Raw genomic sequence first — 13,583 nt, forward strand, 5'->3', positions numbered from 1 at the left:
GATACCAGAATCAGTAGAAAACATTATATAACAAGTCAACAAGTCATCTTTAAATATTGATGTTAATTTTGGCAAAAAAACCTGCTTGACATATTTTTAAACCAATTCTCACTTTGATTTCATTGATAAAAATAAAAGAGTATATCTCCTCTTTCTTGATCCTCTAGTAAAAAATGATAAACTTACGATTATTTCAAATCTAGCTGTTTAAAGCTTACCGAGCATCTATCCATTTCTCCCTTTCATTTTACTGTCTAAAGAAAAAATAATCCTGTGGTTGGGGAGGAAACTCAGAGACTGAGGTCAATCCAGATGTTAGCAGCTTCCCATTGAAAGGCACCTATTGTCTAAGGGACATTTAGCATGCTTTGGCTGCATATATTTTGTAGGTAAAAAACAAATGTGAGGGGCACCTGGGTGGCTCAGTGGGTTAAAGCCTCTGCCTTCGGCTCAGGTCATGATCCCAGGCTCCTGGGATCAAGCCCCACATCGGGCTCTCTGCTCAGCAGGAAGCCTGCTTCCCTCTCTCTCTCTGCCTGCCTCTCTGCCTACTTGTGATCTCTGTCAAATAAGTAAATCTTTTAAAAAAATGTGAAAGTGTAAAAGGAAGCTCTGAATTCTGTGGCTCAGGAATCTTTAGAAGTCATGTGTCTACCCACTTCCAGATAACGAATAGGGCCTGTTTTTTGCCCTTTGGTCAATGGTTTAATTTAAATACTGAAAATAATCCAAAATGTGTTTTTTCACTTTCTTGTGATCAGTCAACACCCAACATTCAATTAATACTCTGTACAAGATTCTATCTGGATATGGGTAGAGTAGACAATTTGGGAATAGAACAAATCTATCCCTTATTAACTGAGTGAACTAAGGTGGTTACCTCTCATTTCTTAAGTTCCTCATCTGCAAATGAGGGGTGAAAAAATGACTTGTATTATTATGAAGAATAAAATGATAAAAATAGGGCCTGGAACATATTAGGTACTCAAAAAAAGCAACTGTTACTAGGTACCAGGTTCTACAACAGGAGGTAGGAATTACATATGAGAGTGGTTTCTGTTCTCTAGAGGGTTTGTAATGAAGTGAGGCAGTTAAGAAGACCTATCTAAAAAAAAAAGAGAGGGAGAGAGACAAATCAATATGGGTTCTGTTCATTCATGGATTCAATCATTTAAGCCACAGGGATTGCAGTACCACTTATATGTATCAGGGGTCTGGGAATCAAAAAGACATGGTCCCTTCTTCCAAAGAATTTAAATTCTAGTAGAGAAAGAGTGTAAAAAAATGTGCATATTACAATTTTTGGTACAGTAAAAGGTTACGATAGATTCTATAACAGGGAATAAGGGGAGAAGAATCTGTACAGAGATGGTCTGATCCAGTAGGCACCATTTTAGAAAATTTGAAAGATCACGAAGCATATCCCAGAAATGTATTCACTAACTGTGTGGCTTTGGAGCAGTTACTTTACTGCTCTGAGCCTTGGTTTCCTCTTCTATAAGGCAAAGATGATAATAATATTCACTTTGTAGAATTACTTTAGAAAGACATCCAGTAATATATATAAAGTTCCTACATCAGCCTAGACCATAGTAAGCACTCAATAAATGTTAACTAGGTACCAAAATTAAGAGACCCTGTGGCTGGCACGTAGTAGCTCATAATTGATTTAAGGAAAGAAGAGAGGAAGGGAAAGGAAGATGGAAGAAAGGGCTATAGGCACACATGGAAAAGAGCATATCCAGCTGTAGAACTTTGAGTGATTGTTCCAAAATGCTGGACAACATAGCGCTGGTGGTAGAGAGTTGAGCTTGGGGAACAAGACAAGACTCAAGCCAGATCACAATGCTGCTTGTCTGCCTGGAACAGTATGGGACAGAGAGGTAGCATAATCTGGCCTGCAGATTTAGTAATAACTTTCTGGAAGAGAGTGAGAGTGAGTGGAAGATGATTGAGAGAAATAAAACAAAAGGCACCGATTCTAGTAAACAAGAACAACAAAAAAATTCTTCAGTAGTTTAAACAAGAGATAAGGCTATTTGCCAGAACAGTGACTATAGGGTTAAGGGTGGGGATGAGGGAATGGACATCCATGAGACTCTTGAGGAGGCAGCTATGATGTGAGAATTAAGAAAGGGGCATAGCCCAAGGACAGTTCTGCTTGAATTTCTTTCTTGGGTTACTGGATGATGGTGATTTTGCCTAGATAGAAAATTTCAGAATGTCTTTGTATCCTATTCTTACTGTGATATATAAAGAGAAGATTTAATGCTTCAGACTAACCTGTATCTAAGAAAAAGAGACCATTCCTTCGGACTACAAGACCACCACAACTGAAGGCAATGGCAAGAATCCACCACTGGGGTCCTCACTTCAAAAGTAATTAATTACAAGAAGTATCAGTCATCTTAAATGCTTATCTTAAATTTTTTCTTGTTACCCAGGTAAGATTGGATTTGTTTTAAAAAAGAAAGACATAAGAACCCTGGGGACTCAACTCAATATCATATTGTTCCTTTATACAAAGTTTTGTAGAAAAACTTATTAAAACTATTGAATATAGCCTTCACTGAAGGAGTCTATTTATATACATGGTTAAAGGGAGCAGCAAACAAAATTCCCACAGGGCCTCAGTGGTGGGGACAGGACTGGGAAGACCATAAATCAGAACCTTCCTAATGTTCACTATAGGAATAGGATCATGCATGAGTCAGAAAGTAAGAAAGGATTTATGAAGGTTTTAAATTACTTCATAACCTGGCCTGAGTATGAAACTTGAGACTTAAACTGAGAAGAAAATTGAAAATAGTTGGAGTTTTCTTCAATAAGTTCAGTGTAGTACAAGGAATACCACTTTATAAAAACTTATGGAAAAGTGGGTTTAAGGGATTCCTGAGTGGCTCAGTGGGTTAAAGCCTCTGCCTTCAGCTCAGGTCATGATCTCCGGTCTTGGGATCGAGCCCCGCATCAGGCTCTCTGCTCAGCAAGGAGCCTGCTTCCCTTCCTCTCTCTCTGCCTGCCTCTCTGCCTACTTGTGATCTCTGTCAAATAAATAAATAAAATCTTAAAAAAAAATAGAGAGAGAGAGAGAGAACTTTGGAACCAAGAACCAAGAACCATTAACTAGGGTTCTTGGTAGGGGGAGGGTCACCACAAAGGATTGTGGGATTTGATCTGAATGTGTTTTTAATTTCCTTTTTCATCTGGAAGTTTCTTCTTCAAATAGTTGAGAAAGAACTCAAGGTCATATGTGACAAAGGTATTATACTGTTGAGCAACATAATTTGTGTTGTGGTTATGATTTGACATATGACCTCATTCAGGCTTTTATTTAAATTACAAAATGAGTCATCATATCATGTCCTCATTATTTGCTTATTAATAGTCAATTCTCCAATTTACTTGCTAAACTAGAATTGTAATCTAAACTGTTGATTATTACTCTTTGGCTCTCATTCAGTCATTGATTGGAAGTCTACTATTTATGCATTGCTCAGTACTAGAGTGGTGAATAAATAAAAAATAGTCCTTGCTTTTTTGGAGCTTAAGGTCTATTGAGGGACGCACTATACATAAAAACAATAACAAAAATAATAAATTATTGTATGAGCGATGAAAGAAATAACTGGGTGATATGAGAGAAAACAAAGGGATTTTACTTAAATCTGTTCATGAGAAAAAGCCATTCCAAGACAGTCATACAAGATTAAGTCTCATAACTGAGACTTAGCCAACCACAGTTTTGGAGGAGCATTTTCTAGGAGAGGAAACCCTGTCATAAAGGCCCCAGGGAACAAAACATTCTAGGGAAAGAATGTAGAGATGGGAATGGGGCCAGATAATAAAGGGCATTTCAGGTTAAGGATTTTGAATTTTATTTTTATGAAAGCAGAAGCCACTGAATTATTTTATTTTATTTTTAAAGATTTTATTTATTTATTTGACAGAGAGACAGTGAGAGAGAGCATGAGAGAGGAGAAGGTCAGAGGGAGAAGCAGACTCCCCATGGAGCAGGGAGCCCGATGTGGGACTCGATCCCAGGACTCTGGGATCATGACCTGAGCCGAAGGCAGTCGCCCAGCCAACTGAGCCACCCAGGCGCCCGCCACTGAATTAAAGTAAAGAAATACCATGATCAGATTTATAGGTTTTATAATTTTGGATTGTAAATTTCATTTTAAAAACATATTTCTCAGCAGAGTTAAGTGACAGTGCAAAGATCTTTAGTTGACTGTGAAGTCACTTGTATTATAAGTCAAATTATGTTCTTTAAGAACTTCATATTTCAGCTTATGTATGTATCATGCTATGTAAATCATCTTATAAATCAATCAGAAAGACAGTCTAATGGGAAAAACAGGAAACTGATATGAAATGAGTTTTAAAAATCCAAAAGCATGTTAAATTCAATAGTAACTGGGGAAAATGTAAACCCAAACATTAATGAAATACAATTTTTTAAAAAATCCAACTAACAGGTAAAACATTGTACTTGGTAATTGCAACTTTTGGCAAGCTTGGAACTATATGCATCTTCATCCAGTGCTAGTAAGTATATAGATGGCACAACTACTCCAGAGGTGTTTATCAGTGTCTGTTAAAATAAAAAATGTACATAATCTATAACTCAGAAATTCCATCCTACGTAAAGACCCCAATGTTATACCCGGACATTTACAGAAGCATGCATATATAATTAAACTATGGTTAAACTATGGTATTTCCATGTTACAGAATACTTGGAATAGTTTAAAATTATGAGTTAGATCTATATTACTAACATGGATAGATTGTGCAAGGGAGTGAAAAAAGTAAGTTACAGAAGGATGTGTACAGTGCGATGCCAGGTATGTTAATATGCACACAATAAGACTATATTTATGAATATATATAGTTTTTTAAAAACAGGTGCACGTGTATGTAAAGCCAAATAAATAGTTCTGGCATGGACTGTCTTTTATATTTAATATTTAAATTTTTTATAAAGTACTAAATTTCTTGTTTTTATTCTTATCCTTAATAAAATGACCCAGCTAAACCCATTTAAATACAAAATAATTTTTTATTCTGTCTAACTCAGTGTGAAGAAGTAATCATTTGCCTTTGCTTTGAGTTCTAAGAAAAGAATTTAGGGGGGCGCCTGGGTAGCTCAGCGGGTTAAAACCTCTGCCTTTGGCTCAGGTCATGATCTCAGGGTCCTGGGATCGAGCCCCACATCAGGCTCTCTGCTCAGCGGGGAGCCTGCTTCCCCCTCTCTCTCTGCCGGCCTCTCTGCCTCCTTGTGATCTCTCTCTCTGTCAAATAAATAAATAAAATCTTTAAAAAAAAAAAAGAAAAGAAAAGAAAAGAATTTAGGGCTGGCTATGTAGTTTCTACTGACTTTTTGGCTATTATTTTTTTCTTTTGGGCTATTTTCTTTAAAAATATTATTTTCTTGCTAAAAATTCAGTTGGAGTATCTGAGGAAATGGAATCTTTAAAATAATCAGGAAATCAAAGTTATCCTGAAGTCCCATTTTATCTTATTAATCAAATATTTTTTAAAAATATTGGTCAGTATGGTACATGTGATTCCTTTGCTACTGCTGTTGGCCAAGAAAGCTTCTCTTACCAGATTCTCCTTTTTAGCTCCTTGAGGGCAACACGTGGTCCTGTTAATTGGTACCAGCACAGTGGTCAGCCTCCTTTAAAGCATAAACTCTGGGAGAGGAGTTTTGCTCAGCTGCTTCTCTGAACTTTTATCCTACAGGATACACAGGTGCCCAATGTGAGACCCATATCAAGGAATGCAACAGGAACCCCTGCCGGTCTGGTGGGACGTGTGTAGAGCTGTCCCCAGAGAAACAACATGGACGCCTTGCTCAGCTGCCTTCTTCATTCAGCCACCCTGAATCCTCAGGTTATGTTTGTATCTGTCCGCCTGGACTCACAGGTGAGGGCAAAGAGGAGAGAGGACTTGACTCTCTAGTACTTTATGGCAGATCATGCATTCAGTCAAATGGTGTATTAGCAGTAAGATCTGTGCAGTATAATCTCTGCTGCTGTGGTGCAAAGGGTCCCCCTTGTGGGCATGAAGAATACCATGTTTCATATATCCTAATTCTTCAAATCATGAAGAAAATGTTAAAAATAAGGATAAAGGAGGGAAATGTTTTTATCCACTATGCTGGGAACTGGAACCCAACTCCAATTCTTTATTTTAAAAACAGAAAAATTGGAATTTTTATTTTATAGTGATATTAAACTTTTACATTATTCAAATTTGCTCTAAAAAAAGTTAGTGTACTTATTTATATTTACACTGAGAAAAATTATCTAGTCTCAAGTAATCTTCCTCACTGCTTTATAGCTAAAGGTGTTCTATATGTTAAAGTTAAGTGATTCTTTTTATACAGCATTCTTACTCTGAAACCCAGAGGAAGTTTGCATGTATATTTTCCAATGAGCAGTTGTATTTGTGTCTGCTTCCATGTTCTGAAAAATTTCAGAAGTTTAGATATTAAAAAAAAAAAGAAGTTTGGAGACAGTCCCCATATTTAGTAATGAGTAGCAACTGACCTACAACTGCATAGATACCACTGAGAAAACTAATTACAATCTACCTTTCCATCTTCTTTCTTTCTCAATAGATTAATTAATTGATATCTGAGGAAAATATTTCAGTTGTTATTAAAGATTTCTGAGAAAAGTAAATGAGGAACAAGAAAAAAGAGGAGGGTTGGTGTCTGTCTCCATTTATTATCCCTTTTTGTGTTTTGCTTGAGAAATTTAATCTTTTGATTCATGGCAGTGTTTGCTGTAGGAGAGAGTTTGTTATTCATCGTCCTCTCTATCAGAACACATAGGAGAAAAATCTCCTCAAGGTCAGGATAAGTAGTATTTTTCCTGAACAACTTCAAGCTTGCTTTCTTTTTCCCTTAATAAAAAGGCATGCAGATAAATCTTAATAAATGATAAAAAGCATGAAATAAATTCATGGAATATATCATATTTCCCAATTATGTAGGTGGCTAGAAATCTTATTGGTTAATGTGGGTTCTACAGCATTAGCTTTTTTCTGGAACATATTTATATATTTACCTTACCTGGGATTATTTAAATTTCCTGTTTCTGTTTCTTATGGTTGTTCTTTTTTTGTTATTTTTTTCTAAGTTATTTGATATTGGTATAATGTATGTATTTTTGTCAGCTACTCTGAATTCTTCTTGAAACAAGGTAGGGGAGTTATAAATGTTTTTAAATGTTAGATTTAGGGTTATAAAGAGAAAATTATATCAAACCCAGAGGCCACTGCAGATACTGCCTCATTGGACAAAAGAACATTTTTGACCAATGCATCTGCATGTCCAAACAGGAGAGGCAGTCAGATGTTTTGGGAAAGTGTGTTGGCATCAATATCTGAGGAACTAAGAATGATTATATGAGTTAAGAAGTCTTGGCTATCCCACATCTCTATGAAATCACTTATTTTTCACTGATGTCAAATCCAAAATGGATTCTCATGATCAGTTGTCCTCTGAATGGTGATTCAGGGTCACAGGCTCTTCTCTCTCTCTTTTTCTTTTTCCATCTTCAAAAGTGGTTTCCAAGTTTATCATGCTCTTCTGCAGCAGGCCACTTGCAGGGGAAGGAAAATGGAGCATGGCCTCTGGAAGGTTTTTATAGGCCAATACCAAAAGTAGTGGCTATCTCTCTATTCACATTCTATTGGTCAAATTTAGCCATATGACCACAAAGACTGAGAAATCTAGTTTTGTTGTGTCGCCAAAATAAAAAGAGTTTTTATGAACAATGATCCCCTATGTCTTCGCATTCTCTTGACACTGTCTTTCATAAAGCAAAACTTTTAAATTTTAATGAGGTTCAGTTTGTCAATATTTCTTTTCACGGACCGTGCCTTTGGTGTTGTATCTAAAGAGTCATCAGCTTACCCAAGGTTATCTAGGTTTGCTCCCATGTTAGTTTCTAGACATTTTATAGTTTTGCATTTTACATTTAGGTCTGCAGTGAGTCCATTTTGAGTTAATTTTCATGAAGGATGTAAGGTTTGTGTGAAAATTTACTTTTCTGCATGTAGATATCCACTTGTTTCACCAGGTACTGAAAAGACTATTCCCGCTTCTTTGTCCATGATCAGATGACTCTATTTACATGCATCTTTTTCCAGACCGTCTATTCTGTTCTAATTATCTATCTGTGTATGTTTTGCCAATACCACGTGCGATTACTGTCTGAAGTCTTGAAGTTGGGTCATGTCAGTTCTCCAACTTTGTTCTCTTTCACTATCCTGTTGCTATCCTGGGTCCTTTGCCTGTCCATATAAACTTTAGAATGAGTTTGTTGTTATCTGTGAAATTATTTGATGGGATTTTGTTTGGGATTGTATTGAATCTATAGATCAAATTGGAGAGAACGAACATCATGACAATATTGAATCTTCCGACTCATGAGCATGGGATATTTCTCCACTTATGTAGTACTTTGATATCTTTCATCTGAGATTTATAGTTTTCCTCATATAGATGAGTATGTATGTATGTATGTTGTTAGATTTATACCTAAGTATTTCATTTTTGACATGCTAATATGAATGTGTTATTAATTTCTAATTCCACTTGTTCATTGCTGTTGTATAGGAAAGCATTTGACTTTTGTATATCAACTTTATCCCTTGCAACATTGCTATAATCTTTTATTAGTTCCAGGAAAGTTTTTGAGTTCTTTCATATTTTCTATGTAGACAGTCATGCTGAAAAATTGACGTTTGCATAGTATACCTTTTTCCATCCTTATACTTTCAACCTACTTGTAATTGAATTTGCAGTGAGTTTCTTATAAACAGCATATTATTAGGTCAAGCTTTTATTTATTTATTTTTAGTATGTTTAAAATTTTATTTCTTTTCAGTGTCCCAGAATTCGTTGTTTATGCACCACACCCCAGTGCTCCATGCAATATGCGCCCTCCACAATACCCACCAGCAGGCTCACCCAACCCCTCCCATCCCGCTCCCCTCCAAACACCTCAGTTTGCCTCTCAGAGTCCACAGTCTCTCATGGTTTTAAAACAAAATTTATCCTGTCAATTTCTTCCTTATAATTAGTGTATTTAGGCCATTAACGTATAAGTAATTATTGATATGTTCAGTTTGAACTCTGTCATTTTATTATTTGTTCTCCATTGGATTCCTTTGTTATTCTTACTTTCCTATGGGTTGCTTGACCATTTTTTCAGGATTTCATCTTGAGTTATTTATTTGGATATTTTGTGTTGTTTTCATAGTGGTTGTTTGTGGTATTACAGCATACACATGTGATCTATCAAGCCTATTGGTATTAACATTTTACTGCTTTGAGTGAAGTAGAGGGAACTTACTTCCATTTTAGGTCCTTTTATTTTCCTCCATTTTAGAACATCATTGTCTTCAAGATCAGATGGTATTATAATCCTTATTTTAATCACTCCATATAATTTAGAAAACTCATGAAGAGAACTGACAATTCTTTCAGCATTTGAAAAGCTATACACCCCTTTTTTTTGTTTTTTTTTTGTTTTTTGTTTTTTTTCCTTTAGAGATGGAGCAACAAGGGAGGGGCATAGGGAGAGAGAGAGAATCCCAAGCAGGCTCCAGGTCCAGCACAGAGCTTGATGAGGAGCTCGATCCCACAACCCTGAGATGGTGACCTGAGCCAAAATCAAGAGTCAGACGCCTGACCAGCTGAGCCACCTTGACACACCTCTATTTTTAACTTTTTGAAGAACCTCTATATTCTTTTTCAGAGTGGCTGCACCAATTTGCAACCCCACCAACAGTGTAAAAAGGTTCCCCTTTCTCCTCATCCTCGTCAACATCTGTTGTTTACTTGTTAGTTTTAGCCATTCTGATAGGTGTGAGGTGATATCTCATTATAGTTTTGATTTGCTTTTCCCTGATGATGAGTGATGTTAAGCATCTTTTCATGTGTCTGCTAGTCACGTGTATGTCTTCTTTGGAAAAATGTCTATTTATGTCTTCATCTCATTTCTACACTGGATTATTTGTTTTTTGGGTGTTGAGTTTGATAAGTTCTTTATAGATTTTGGATACTAACCCTCTATCAGAGATGTCATTTGCAAATATCTTCTCCCATTCTGTAGGCTGTGTTTTAGTTTTTGAGGACCCAATAGTTCATTTTTGCTTTTGTTTCCCCTGCCTCAGGAGATGTTTCTAGTAAGAAGTTGCTATAGCCAAGGTCAAAGTTACTGTCTGTCATTCTCCTCTAGTATTTTGATGGCTTCTTGTCTCATATTTAGATCTTTCATCCATTTTGAATTTGTTTTCATATGTAGTGTAAGAAAGTGGTCCAGTTTCATTCTCTTGCATGTTGTCCAGTTTTCCCAACCATTTGTTGAAGAGACTGTCTTTTTTCCATTGGACATTCTTTCCTGCTCTGTTGAAGATTAGTCGAACATATAGTTGTGGGTCCATTTCTTAGTTTTCTATTCTGTTCCATTGATCCATGAATCTGTTTTTATGCCAGTACCATACAGTCTTGGTGACTACAGCTTTTGATGGGAGTCTCTATGCCTCCTGGATTTGGATGTCTGTCTCCTTCCCCAGATTAGGGAGGTTTTTAGGTATTATTTCCTTACATAAACTTTCTGCCCCCTTTTCCCTCTCTTCCTCTTCTGGGACCCCTATGATAGAAATGTTATTATGCTTTATGGAGTCACTGAGTTCCCTAAGTCTACATTTATGATCCAGTATTTTTCTTTCTCTTTTCTTTTCAGCTTCATTATTTTTCACAATTTTATATTCGATATCACTGATTTCTTCCTCTGCTTCTTCCATCCTTGGGGTCATTACATCCAGTTGGTTTCTAATCTTGGCTCTTGCTTATTTCATCTTGGCCTGACTTGTTTTAAGGGTTTTATCTCTGCAGTGAGGGACTCCTTATCTTTTATGCTTTTCTTAAGCCCAACTAGTATTCTTATTATTATGGCTTTAAATATTAGATTAGGGATATTCTTTATATCTGTTTCAATTAGATCCCTGTCTGTGACCTTTTCTTCTTTTTTCTTTTGGGATGAATTCTTCTGTCTTGACATTTTGTCTAGATCTCTATCTTCCATGTGTTAGGAAAGTCTATTATGCTTCCTGGTCCTGAGAGTAATGGCTTTATTAAGAGGAAGTCATATACTATCCAGGGCCTGGTGCTTCAGGAAGCATCTCTGGTGCATGCTGGGTGCACTCTGCTATTGTGTTTTGGCTGCTCTTTTCTTCAGGTCAGTTCTCTGTAGTTTCTCCTTGCCTGCAGTGGGGAGTGTTTGTACCTTGGCCAAAACGTGTTGGGTTTTAACTAGGTGTGCTCTGGTCTGGGTGTTAAAAGAGACCTGATGCTATTTCCACTAGAGCTGAAGCTTTGCAGAACTCTATGGTCAGTAGACATGGTGTGTGTTGTGGGGGAGGGCGGGGTTGTTCTGGTCTTCTAGAGGAAAGGTCTGCTGCTTTGGGTTTTAGGTACACTTGCCCACAAAAGCAGCACCAGCAGCATGCAGGGGGGTGGGGCTTAGTGTAAGTGGTTTAGTCCACCATTGCTAGTGCTGTGATGCTTACTGAAGTTAGTTTATGCTGAGGGGCCAGACAGGCAAATGGGGCCAGCCCCCTCCCTTGACCCCAGAGGGGGAGTTTGTGCCTACCATTGTCCAGGAAGCCCTCCCAGAAGAGTGAACAATCTCTCCTTGTGTTTCCCAAGTGTTCCCCAGATCACCACCTGACTGTGTCCAGGCTGTCTGCCCACTTCTGTTCTATCCCAGGCAGGCCAGCTGAGTTTTAAAACTCCCAAACTTTAGGGACCTGGCCTGGCAGGGACCCATCCTGGTCCTCCATGAGAAGATCTTACCATGCTGGGATTGATGCAGGTATGTCTCAGAAAGGCAGTTGCACCAAAACACAGGGGTGTAAAGTTTGGAGTAAAGCACTGCAAAGAGCTAGTGTCCAGATTAGCTGCCATCAGCAGGTGTCTCTGTGCCTATGCTGAAGGGTAGGGAGGGAACTGGGACCAACTAGCTCTTTTGTTCCTGGGGAGGCAATGCCTCCTCTCCCAAATGTGCTGCAAAATGGGGGAGTCATCTCTCCCAATGTGTTCCAGGGAATCCTCAGGTCACATCCTCTGCCCCCAGGCTATATGTCATTCTTCTCCACAAGAGCACTGTGGTGTCCACTGGGTTCTATATGAGCCATACCTGGGACCTCTGAAACTTTAGTCTTTGAGGGGCGCCTGTGTGGCTTAGGTAGTTAAGCCAATATCTCTTGACATTGGCTCAAGTCATGGTCTTAGGATCATGAGATCAAGCCGTGTGTGGGGCTCTGTGCTAGGCGTGGAGCTTGCTTAAGATTCTCTTTCTGCCCTTCCCCCCCTCTGCCCTGTGTGTGCACATATGTGCATTTGCTCTCTCTCTCTCTCTAAGGAAAAACAAAAGCCAAAAAAACTCTAGTCTTTGAGACCTGCTGGTTGTAAAAACTCACAAAAATCAGCCCCTCTTGTTTTCCCAGTCAGTGGCTTTGGGGAAGTGCTTTCCTTGCACTCCTCTTCTCTCTCTCTCTCTCTCTCTCACCTCTCTTCATCAACAGGGCTCCCTCCCCTCCATAGCACTCCCAATCCATTTCTCCCCTGAACCACATCTCTACACACCTTCCACAATGTGGCCTCTTCTCTCCCTCTAGTTGTGCAGCTTGTTCTGTCAGTCCCCAGATTGATTTCTTGGGTATGCAGAATGATTTGATATTTATCTAGCTGTGTTCAAGGGACAAGGCAATCCTCCTACTGCTCCACCACCTTAGCTCCTCCTCCCTGTACCACTTCTTTCTACACTCCGTGGTTTACAATCAGAAATCGTGTCATTGAAATTAGTGTTGCCATATAGGTAATGCATCATTTCTCTGGCTGCTTGAAAAGAAAACACATGATAGTGATAATACCTTCAACTTTGTATTTAGTTTTCAAAATTTTATTTATGATGAGTCTGGGTGTAAATTTACTTGTGTTTGTTCTATTTGGGCTCCATTCAGCTTTTCAAATCTGGATTTATGTCTTTTGCCAAATTTAGGAAGTCTTTATCTGAGGAGAATTTGTAATTGCTTATTAAATTATTTTATGATGCTTTCTTTAAAATCCTTGTCTGATAATTCTAACATCTGATGTAACTCAGTGTTGATGTCAGTTTATTTTCTTTTCTCAGTCAGTTTGTAGTTTTCTAGTTCTCAGTATGATGGATCATTTTCAGTTGAATCCTGGACATTTGGGATGTTACTTTAGGAGATTCCAAGTCCTATCAGAATGTTTTTTTTAATTTTAGCTGGCAGTCACCTGTTTAGTTTTGGCAGATAGGTCCTGGCCTACTCTGATAGGCTATGGATTCAATGACCAGTTAAAGTGCAAAGCTGTTGTAGTGTTATTTTGGTCTGCTCAGTTCATCTGGTGCCACTGGGGTTCCCACTGGTCTCTGTTAATGAAATAAATGCCACACAGTTTATTTTTTACAAGCTATTTTTTTACAAGCTATACATTTTTTCAGTTTTATCCCTTATTGTTAAAATTTCCA

General features: G+C 37.9%; 1 protein-coding gene across 2 annotated transcripts in view; it reads left to right on the forward strand.

Moving 5' to 3' along the window:
* CRB1 (crumbs cell polarity complex component 1) overlaps positions 1 to 13,583 on the forward strand; it is a 138,476-nt gene that overhangs the window by 24,179 nt on the left and 100,714 nt on the right. For both annotated transcript variants that reach the window (XM_032878194.1, XM_032878195.1), the window contains one exon: positions 5,749 to 5,931. In XM_032878194.1, coding sequence (XP_032734085.1) covers positions 5,749 to 5,931 — 183 coding nt within the window. The remainder of the gene's footprint in view (positions 1 to 5,748; positions 5,932 to 13,583) is intronic.

This window comes from Lontra canadensis, unplaced genomic scaffold (genome assembly GCF_010015895.1).
Source record: "Lontra canadensis isolate GAN:19392208 unplaced genomic scaffold, GSC_riverotter_1.0 scaffold63, whole genome shotgun sequence".
Taxonomy (NCBI): Eukaryota; Metazoa; Chordata; class Mammalia; order Carnivora; family Mustelidae; genus Lontra; species Lontra canadensis.